General features: G+C 32.0%; 1 protein-coding gene across 1 annotated transcript; it reads right to left on the bottom strand.

Moving 5' to 3' along the window:
• Positions 1–5837: 5837 nt before the first annotated feature.
• Positions 5838–10637, bottom strand: LOC143055850 (putative defense protein 2). Its single transcript, XM_076228901.1, has 4 exons — positions 10324–10637; positions 8727–8967; positions 7213–7280; positions 5838–6361 (listed from the first exon to the last, which is right to left on the bottom strand). The coding sequence occupies exons 1-4, from the start codon at positions 10517–10519 to the stop codon at positions 5994–5996; spliced, it is 873 nt and encodes a 290-aa protein (XP_076085016.1). The 5' UTR covers positions 10520–10637; the 3' UTR covers positions 5838–5993.
• Between the last annotated feature and the right edge of the window lie 636 nt (positions 10638–11273).

Here is an 11273-nt window from a genome sequence, read left to right as displayed (position 1 = left end):
AAATAAGCAATTGATCACCAACACACGTAATATATAGAATAGATTGTACATCGATATTTATAAAATATCATTAAATTCTTTTAAGATTTTGCAACGATAATGATAAAAGAGATATACAAATAAGATGTAATAATGCCTGCCGTTTTAGTTAAAAGATAATTAAAGATATAATATATAATAATGACGGTAATATCAAAATGTTTTAAAACGATCCATACAAGCAGTCAACTTTTTAATTTAAAAACAAATATTTGAAAACAATTTTATAAATGTGCTATAATCTTAGGAACTAAATGTACATAAACAAATGTTCAGCAATATAATATAGCATGATATTGACAATAATCAAAGGTAATGTAATTTGTGCTCGACATCCATACAACGAGTATTTGCTATAAACAAAAATTATAAATCGAAACTTTTCGACAGAATTTGTACTCATTTCTGTTGAAAAAAATTAATATGCCATTAATGGCATAACTTCTTCCATCAACTCTGCCGATAACATAAGCGAATCATTCCAATGAAAAGTTAAAAGTGCGAAAACTGATAAACATTTAGAGGTATTCATCAAAATATAAACAGCAGTTAAAAGTGTCGAATAGTTTGATTTGCGTTGATTTTCTTACTCGTCCGAAACATTCGGAGAAAATGAGAAAAGTATATTATGAAGCATACACCCAAGCACTATGTATGACTAATAAGCTGGCTATATATCATAGGGACAAACAGTTGATCTGACATGGTCTCTTCCCTGTGCTATTTAACAAACAATATACATTTTATAAATTTCGAGTATCCGAAACGCTTTCTGGATTCCCCTTAAACGAAAATGTTCAATTTTTTTCATTTGATGGTAGAAGTAAAGCATTAATATGAATAATGTGTATTTCTTCAACCACTAGAAAAAAAAAACATCGTCAGAAAAGTAGAATCAAAGTATAAATTCTCATTTATTCATACAAACCATTATTTCTGACTGGTACTAGCGGAATATGATGAGTGTATCCCTAATTTGCAAACTAAATACTCTACAGAGCAAATGTCGCTCACCTGCATCGTCAACAAAGGCCACTTTTCCTGTTGATTGTCTTAAATTTTAGAGTTTCTGCCTATCTATCATAGTTTCAAAGATAATACACAAAAACATGGTAAAACTCATCATTTAAACACAATATCATTTAAGGAGTAGACTGACAATTTGGGCCATGTTAACTAATTTGTAGATATATATAATCATTTTATAGGTAAAGGAAAAAAGAAAGGTGGAAACACTGTCGTTTTGGTCAAACGTCCTAAAAAAACAATGATTACATCAATGTCAACTCATTTGTAGATCTTGTATTGCTAAACATTTTTGCAATTTGATAGTGTTGTACTTTGTAAACGCGTGAAGCACTGGGATAATTAGAGGAACACGTTACATATTTTATTTGTTTAAATAGCGTCCTTTTCTGGATTGATGACTAGGCGTTGATTTGACGGGTGTTGTTGGATATCGATATCCGGATCTACTACTGTCACGGCTGGTAATCTACACACGCAGAACATTTGGTTCTGCAATGAAAACCGTGAGAGGATTTTCCGGTTGTGCTTGAGTGGAGTAATTGTCACCGCTTCAAAAGGTATGTACATTTCTAAATCGCTTCTTTTGGTTTTTATGTTACTGTTGAATAGTTGTAAGAGTATAGGTTAACCCATCTTCGCTAGCCAAGAGTTACGATCCACTCCCTTTCTCTTCACCCTTGGCGGTTTGACATAAAATTTCGGAAACACAAGTTAAGGATTTGTATTGGTTGCAATCGAAACTTGCTGCATCCAATCAAAAAGCGCCTATAACATGATCACGTGTAAATGTAGAAAGTGTTTGTAAACAATTTCCACGTGTTTATTGTGCAACAAGTCTTTACATTATATAAACATACGACTATATTTAGTGACAACTTGAATGTTTTTAATCAGAAGTAGTAGAAGTTCCTGTGTATATTTCATGCACAAATGCATGAATGTTGACGTATATTTTCGTTTCCGGCTTTATCAAGTGAGTAGAATCTACAAGCTACCGTGTTTTTACCTCCAAATGGAAGAGTTCAAGTGCTACCATTGGTCAATAATAATGTATTCGGAATGGGCGTGACTTTAATCTTCCGATAGATGGCGCAACATTGTTTTCACAAATGTTTGCTCAATCCGCCAAGGGTGAAGAGAAAGGGAGTGGATCGTAACCCTTGGCTAGCGAAGATGAGGTTAACCAAAATTTGAAGGAACTTCCATATCAATCCCCTGTCATTCCTGTATTGGTGTTGCAGTACTCTACTTGGATGGGTCCCCACTAGCGTCCACAGACGAACATTGATTAGGAAATTTTCTTTGTTGTTTGTCTCCATGACAGTATGGTAGCCATATTGTCAATAAAAGGGAATTGACACAGGCACTTGTCTAAAAAAAAATCCTATTAAGGATGTACACCTCTGAGGAGCCAACAATTTCTAGAATTAAACTTTTTTTCTAACCTTATTTTTGGGTTTTAATTATATAACTGTAAAAAAATAGTTGGTGAAGAAAAAATCATATGGTGGTGCACTTTTTCCAATTTTTCATCAAATTTTACCCATTTTTCTGCTACTATCATGAAAAAAATTCGCAGTTCCACAATTAATCTTTTTTTCATACTCGCAATAAAGATGAAGTGGACCTATCTGTATAAATTCAACTAAAAAAACTATAGGTAGGTGTTTATATAAGTTTTATCATATTTTGATGCTTTTTCGTGTCAAATTTACCATGTTGTCAATTTTGTAAATTAGTGATTTTTCTCTGTTTAAAGAACAAAATGCATATACTTTTAAACTTCTTTGTTATAAATGATTGAAAAAATACATATCTACGAAATTTGAAAAGAAAAAATTATATGGGATGTTTATGTTTCTGATAAAATCATGTTTGTACCCTTCACCCATTTTCCTCAAAATTTCGGCTAAAAAGACTGACTTGATCAGTAATAAAATTTGAAAATTGCATTACTCAAAAACTACTCATTGGAAATACACAATTCTTTCACAGAGTTAAGTTTGCTTATGATTATTATCAAATTCATTGCTATTTTCCACTTGTATCGCATTTTTGGAAATAATCTCAGAACGAGATTTCAATGAGACTGAAAAGTCAGAAGAATACATCCTTAAGGTATATAGGATTTTTTTTCTAAGACAAGTGCCTGTGGGAATTGACTATAAAGTTTAAAAAGAACCCTACTCGCGTGTGAAATGGGATTGATGCATAACTGAACAGAAATAGATTATATTGATAGTGATTAAGATACAATGTTAACTGTTTTTCTCCTATTTTTGACATTTTTACCTCTTATGTCTGTTTGTTTTGTTCACACGTCGTTGTCAATTTACAAATACATGCACTGATATGTGTATTTACATTACTGTCAACTAATGTTCTGGAGAGATTTATTGTTCACAATTTCTCGTAAATGTTTATATTGTTTCTTCTCTCATATAATCATTCCAACAAAATGTTTGGAAATATAAAAAAAATCGCCGGAAAATAAAAACGGTCGACAGATAAAAAAAAAAAAAAAAAGGACGAAGATACAATGTAAAAAATTAATTCATAGATCGAAGACAAAATTACCACGTCATGGCATTAGAAAACAAACAACCGTCTATAAAACACAACATAGGAATAAACTCATCATAGATACCAATATTTTGATTTTGTATTTGCGCCAGACGCGCGTTTCGTTTACAAAAGACTCATCAGTGACGCTCGGATTAAAACTAGAGGCTCTCCAGATCCTGTGTCGCTCACTTGCTACTGTATGTACTGATGTCGGCCATCTTGGTTGGTAGGTAGGGTCATTTGACACTTTTTTAAAATAGATACCCTAGTAATGATTGTGGCCAAGTTTGGTTAAATTTGGACCATAGTTTTAGAAAAGAAGATTTTTGTACAAGTTACAAAAATTACGAAAAGTTGTTTAATATTGATTATAAAGGGCTAAAACTCCTTAAGGGGTCCTCTGACAATTTTTGTCATTTGACTTATTTGTAGATCTTACTTTGCTGAACATTATTGCTGTTTACAGTTTATCTCTATCTATAATAGTATTCAAGATAATAACCAAAACCTGCAAAATTTCCTAAAAATTACCAATTTTAGGGCAGCAACCCAACAACGGGTTGTCAGATTCATCTGAAAATTTGTGAGGGGATAGATCTTATTCTAATGGCCATTTAAATCTTGAAAGATTTGCTCTAAATGTCTTAGTTTCAAAGATATAAAGCATAAACTGCATTTTACCACTATGTTCTAATTTTAGCCATGTCGGTCATTTTGTTTGGTAGGCTGGGTCATCGGACACATTTTTAAACTTTATACCACAATGATGGCTGTGGCCAAGTTTGGTTAAATTAGGCCCAGTAATTTCAGAGAAGAAGATTTTTGTACAAGTTATAAAAAATGACGAAAAGTTGTTAAAAATTGACTATAAAGGGCAATAACTCCTTAAGGGGTTGACTGACAATTTTGATCATGTTGACTTATTTGTAGGTCGTACTTTGTTGAACATTATTGCTGTTTACAGTTTATCTCTATCTATAATAGTATTCAAGATAATAACCAAAAACTGCAAAATTGCCTTAAAATTACCAATTCAGGGGCAGCAACCCAACAACAGGGCAGATAAATCTTAACCTGATCAACAATTTTACTTCGTGTCAGATTTGCTCTAAATGCTTTGGTTTCAAAGATATAAGCCAAAATATACATTTTACCCCTGTGTTCTATTTTTAGCCATGGCGGCCATCTCGGTTGGATGGCCAGGTCATCGGACACATTTTTCAAACAAGATACCCAAAGGATGATTGTAGCCAAGTTTGGTTAAATTTGGCGCAGTAGTTTCGGATGAGAAGATAATTGTAAAAGTTTACAGACGAAGGACGCCAGACGACCGACGACGGACGCCAAGTGATGAGAAAAGCTCACTTGACCTTTCGGGTCAGGTGAGCTAAAAAGTAATAAAGGCCATATAGAGTGACGTATATTTTCACTGAACTAGTAAGCACTTTTATTTAGGGGTCAGCTGAGGACCACCTCCGGGTGAGGGATTTTGTCGCTACAATGAAAACCAATTGGTGGCCTTCGACTGTTGTCTGCTCTTTCGTCGGGTTGTTGTCTCTTTGACATATTCCACGTTTCCATTCTCAATTCTTTAAGCAATAAAATGAATAACAAAGTTATTGCTGGTTTCAGATCAAAGGAAATTGATTGTGTCAACCAACCATTAGAGTAATGTCAATTAGTTATTTCTTGATTTGCCTTTGCTGTACGTTTGTTTGATAGCGTCATCTCTTAACAAAAAGGTGTGTATCAAAAGAAGCAGATAACTTTCAAAATTGATATCTTTAAGAATGGGAATAAGTTTTAACAAATATAGATGAACAAAGGTATGAAAAGACTGATTCAACTTTTATTCTGATTATTCTGCTTATTACATCTAAAATCGTGATAAGGGAGATAAACAAGAGATGAAACAGTAAACCAAATAAACTCATCATAGATACCAGGACTTAATTTTGTATATACGCCAGACGCGCGTTTCGTCTACAAAAGACTCGAATCCAAAAAAAATTGAAAGGGCCCAATGACGTACGCAGTTGAAGAGCATTAAGAACCAAAATTCCTAAAAGTTTTGCCAAATACAGCTAACTATGCCTGAGGTAGAAAAGCCTTAGTTTTTCAAAAATTCTAAATTTTGTAAATAGTTAATTTATAAATATAACCATATCAATGATAATTCATATCAGCAAGTTATCTCTTCGATATATATGTCATTTGGACATAATCAATACTTCAAAAACACAGGTACATTTAGTAAAACATACGGAATTCTTATTCATTAATGAAATGTCATCATATTGCACATTAACGACACTTCCTGTTAAGCAATGATCAAATATACAACATTTAGTTTAATATTGTTATAATCTTTGTTTGTTTCGATCTGAAAAAGAAATGTTGAACTTCTTTGCTAAGAATACAGCAGAATTAACGTCTCCTTGTAACAATTCTTTAGTTAGCAAATCAGATGACAATGTATTCAGCTTTTTATCACTTTCGTACAACGAATTTGTATCACTTTCTTTATGGTCATTGTTTCTGTTTGTAAATGGCAGATTACCAAAAATGTTTCTGGTTTTCAGTTGTCCTAGGGAATTAAACATTTTAGAATACCCTAGATTTAGCCGTTCTTCAATGTTTCGATCCCATTCGGACTTTCCTTTACTGATACTTTCTGCTGTTTTTATTACGGCTCTTGTCCAGTCTTCAGATGGCGATGGACCAGTATCTAGTTAAAAAAGCAGACACAAAAATCAGGATTGTTAAATTATTTTTCATTAGAACTAACGTTAAAATGCAAAATTTTGAATGGCTAATACAAGGGAGACAATTTACTCTATCCGATTGCTGACAATTTTTTGGAATGTCGCCCTCTCATGCAGATCAATCAAAAATCGATAATTAAAGGACATTTAATTGAATTTACATCAAATAATTCAAGTTCCACGTTTTGGCTGAGAATTTTTTAATAGGCTCAAAATAAAATATAAAAAAACCCTTGCTTCTATGTTGATTTTTTAACGTTATGTACGTGGTGTCATAGTTAAATACTTTACATTTTAATTTCAACAGTAAAAGACAATAATGATAGGACATTCGGTATAATAAATTAAATAACACATAGCTGAGAGGATGATAGAGCAGACTGGTACCCCTCGGTTAACAATGTTTTCTCGGGGTAACAATCTGCTCTATCATACTCTCAGCTATGCGTTATTTATATAGTATTGACTGAGACACAAATAGCGATGTTCTGTTCAAAAATTTGGATATAAGTATAAACGGCAGATTTTGCATTTTTCTGTTCTATGAGGTATACTGCAAATAACATTGAATAAATTATATTAGGACTAATCTGTAGTATGCAGCAATAGTTTATGCTTAAAGTGCAGTCCCTAGTTGTACATATTGCTATGTTTAATACATCAAAATGTATAACAGTCAGGTTGTATACTAGTATGCAGTATTGTAAGTTAATGCTGGAAAAATTACAAGTTTTCCCATTTACTCAAGATAAAAAGAAATGAGGTTTAAAATACTGGACCGTTACATCATATTTTCTATGGTATTATGACTTACCAGGAGATGAAATAGGTGCTGATGCCACTTCTGTCCAAAATGTCCTAAAATCCTTTACAATTGTAGCACTGAAAAAATAAATTCATTGTATATAACATATAAAACAGCTGGAATAAATACTATAATGAGGATCTGGATGGGGCTTACAGAATAGAAATTAATGTGCAAATATTATAGAAAACGGGCCAATAATTAAAAGAGAATAGAGAAAATTGAAAAATAAAACAAGAATACGGAATATTGGGGTGCTAAAATAAAAATAATACAGAAACAAAGCAAGATTTTGATGCTAATCAAACGAAAAAAACAAAGCAAGATTTTAATGCTAAACAATCGAAGATACGTTACAAGATAGCCTTGCTAAATAAACAGACGAACATAACAAGATAACACTGCTAAATAAACGAATGAACAAAACAAGGTAACACTGCTAAACAATCGAATGAACATGACAAGGTAACACTGATAAACAATCGAATGAATATAACAAGTTACACTGCTTAATAGACGAATGGACATAACAAGGTAACACTGCTAAATAAACGAATAAACATAACAAGATAACACTGCTAAACAATTGAATGAACATGACAAGGTAACACTGATAAATAATCGAATGAACATGACTAGGTAACACTGATAAACAATCGCATGCACAAAACAAGGTAACACTGATAAACAATCGAATGCACAAAACAAGGTAACACTGATAAACAATCGAATGAATATAAGGGACCACATCAAAAGTTCAATGTAGGATAAAAAAACTTAATTCACATAGTTTTTTCACTGACTCCCCCACCCCCCTCTTAACTTAATTTTAGAAAAATTGATTGACCAATAGTGATCATATATGTAAAAATCGATTTTGGATAAACAAAACTTGCAGAATTTTAACCCCCCACCCCCAAACTATTTGAATTAAGTTTTTTTTATCCTACATCGATCTTTTGGTGTCGTCGACCCTAACAATGTAACACTGCTGAATAATCGAATGAACATGACAAGGTAACTATGCTAAACAATCGAATGAACATGACAAGGTAACACTGCTAAACAATCGAATAAACATGTATTAGATAAAATACAAAGGTAATACTTCCAAACAAACAAACTCACACAACAAGATAACACTGCTGCTAAATACACGAATGACCAAAAATAATCGAGAATGCTGTCATAAGTATAGAAAATAATCTTATCAAATATACAAGGCTTATTATTTGTTCGCCAGACACGTTTCGTCTACGAAAGACTCATCATTGATGCTCGAATCTAAAAGTTAAAATGCAAAATAAAGTAAGAAGTTGATTCATGCATATGGCATTTAATATCACCAGAGATTGAAACCATTGCGAGATCACGCGACAATCACGATATCACGAGACAAGTGAGTCGGCTGTCCTTTATTACAATCAGATTTTTTCTTATTTTTTCTAACTTTTCTTAGTTGTGAAAATTATAATGTGGTTATTTGTCAAAAACATATGGAACCATATATTTTAGATACAAACCGGAAGGAGAAATTCTTGTACACTTCTGTTGTTGACATTTTGAAGACCAGTTTTATTGACGATTTATCTTGGTTATTAGTATGCGTAACCGTGTCATTGCCTTGGAAGCAGTTTATCAATTTCCCGCCATTTGAAAATGCCCCAATTGGTTTGGTTTCTTTTGGAACGAATTTGTCATTTCCTGGCAAAGCTTGTATTAGAAAGCCTCTGAACCTAGCGTTTTCCTTAGCTTTGACTGTAACTGAAAAGGAAATTAACTTATGAAAAATCAAAAGCAGTTCTGCGAAGATACAAACTTGAAAATAAAACATATTACATATTTATGTTATGATTTGCTGGTTGTTTGTTTCGAAGCTAGAGAATTTTAAAAGGTTAAAAAATGTCGTTTTTACAACAACAAAAAAGTACTCTAATTTACAAAATAAGCCTTCATTTATTTCCAACACGAATTTCAATTGAAACAATTTTCGCGTCTTTATCATGTTTATACTGATCTTAATCAAAATAATTTTCTGTTAAAACTTGTCATTGGCAGTATCTTGAAATTTCTTTTGTCTCTCTTTTTTTAAAAGAATGAAAGCTTAAAATATCGAACTATAACTTTAAACTTTGATTGAAAAATTCCTTAACCTTTTAACACAAAAAAAAGTCTGCCAGGCACGTGTGTATGGCCTGTTCCATTGCGAGTAATAAAGGGGATGGAATAGTGAATTAACATATGCTATCGAATTTAGAGGCCACCAAGCTACTATGAACATCGAGAAAATATAAAACGTTATAACTCAAAATATACTACATATATTTTTTTTCAAAATAGGTATTCTCAAGCAACAGTCATAATTTACAATTTTTTTTTTCTTTTAGTGAATGTTCAACTTCAGTGTAGCAATAGCACAGCTTAGTGGATTGCTATTCTATATAAGTTGGCTGATATTGAATATCAGTCTTAGGGTGACCATGGGTATATTATCATTGTCGTAGTCACAATACCGTCCACTTTTCTTAACGAGAATTGTCGCCGAATTTGAATTTGCTATGAGCAACACAAGTGTCACATGATGAACAAGATATGCTTCTCTAAAAAGTGTTTATTTGTACCTAGTTTTATACATGTACTAAGACATACATGTACTAGTATATGATTTATTTGCTGGACTGTTATACATGTACTACTTAGGCATAAGAGTATATAATTTGTTTTACCGGAGAGTGGCATACATTTACTATTAAGGCATACATATATATGATTTTTTAGTGACGGAGACAATACTAGTACCTATACGCATGTACAGTGCAGATATATAATTTTTTATATATACTCATAAAATTGTATTTCATAGAATATGATAAAATGAGTGGATAGTTATGTCATGCGATGCAACTCAAGTGCTGTTCATTTTGATTTGGAAAGAAGAAATTTTAACATATGTTGCACTTCAACAAGAGGATTCATAATTGGTAAAATAATACAACTTCGAAATAAACTGTCACGCGGTCAATGATTTTTTTTTCAAACTTACATTAACAAAAACAAAAACAAAAAGTTCTGAAATGCCAAGAAAACATTTCCCTAATTTGCCTCATTTTTAAAACTCACCCTCTATTAGGTCACCATATCCGGGAAAAGTTGTATTTACCAAGATAACGTATGGACTACTGGTAATTTGTGGCTGAACTCCATGGTGAGGCTGTCGTCTGCTACAAACGATTCTAGATTTAGGGGCTCCGGTCGAATATGCCAAACAAATAGAAACATTTGACAAAAGAAACAAAAAAGTCAATATCAATTTCATCTTGCAAAATGAAGAAATAAATCTGTGATTTCGTAAAAAGCAATTACATGAAGCCCTTGGCTATGGTTTAACATGACAAGTGCTATGTTGTATTGGTGTACCCGATATCATGTTGAATCATGAACATGTCGAAAATAATTAAGACATCAAACTTTACTGACATGATTTGAAGAATAAAACATGCAAACTAAAAATAAAACATTAAGTATTCCGGTAAAAGCCAAAGTTCAAATTCATCTTCGTTTTGTGCAATATAAACAGAAACAACACTGTGACAAGCAAATATAATGATATTCTTCTTTTATTTTTTAAAATTATTGTTATATTAAAAATTCTTTAATTTATTTATTTACAAATGAAAGTGAGTTTTTCTTTAAACATTGTATAAGATGATGGAAAAAAAATTGTGTGAAATTTTTTTAAATGTTGAACTTTTTTTTAAATTATAGAAATTGTCGTAGAGCGGATTAAATTATGTTTATTTTACGATTAAAATTAAGAAAAGATTGCGAATGTGTTTGTTTTTTTAATACGCATTTTTTTAAAAATAAAAGATGCGAAATATATGCAAAGTCAAAGCATGCGACTAGCTGTCGGAAAGGAAAGACACATTGTGCCAGCCAGTATTCGTTGTCAATGACAACTTCTAAATACGGATGACACGAATGCCATCATTAAAATGAAAATAATATAGTTAATACAATAAAAGAGAAACGAAAGTTATATTTATCAACTATTTCATCCGGTTTTTTAT

The sequence above is a fragment of the Mytilus galloprovincialis genome, chromosome 13, assembly GCF_965363235.1.
Source record: "Mytilus galloprovincialis chromosome 13, xbMytGall1.hap1.1, whole genome shotgun sequence".
In the NCBI taxonomy this organism is placed as follows: Eukaryota; Metazoa; Mollusca; class Bivalvia; order Mytilida; family Mytilidae; genus Mytilus; species Mytilus galloprovincialis.
The sequence above is the reverse complement of the archived record's forward strand: the minus strand, read 5'-3'. Positions and strand labels throughout refer to the sequence as shown.

Bases quoted from the DNA above. Each gene is read 5' to 3' on its own strand.
- LOC143055850 (XM_076228901.1), bottom strand. From the start codon at position 10,519: ATGAAATTGATATTGACTTTTTTGTTTCTTTTGTCAAATGTTTCTATT. The intron at 8,968-10,323 runs GTGAGTTTTAAA...TTTCCTTTTCAG, and splicing joins ATATGGTGACCTAATAGAGG to TTACAGTCAAAGCTAAGGAA. The intron at 6,362-7,212 runs GTAAGTCATAAT...TTTTTTAACTAG, and splicing joins AGCACCTATTTCATCTCCTG to ATACTGGTCCATCGCCATCT.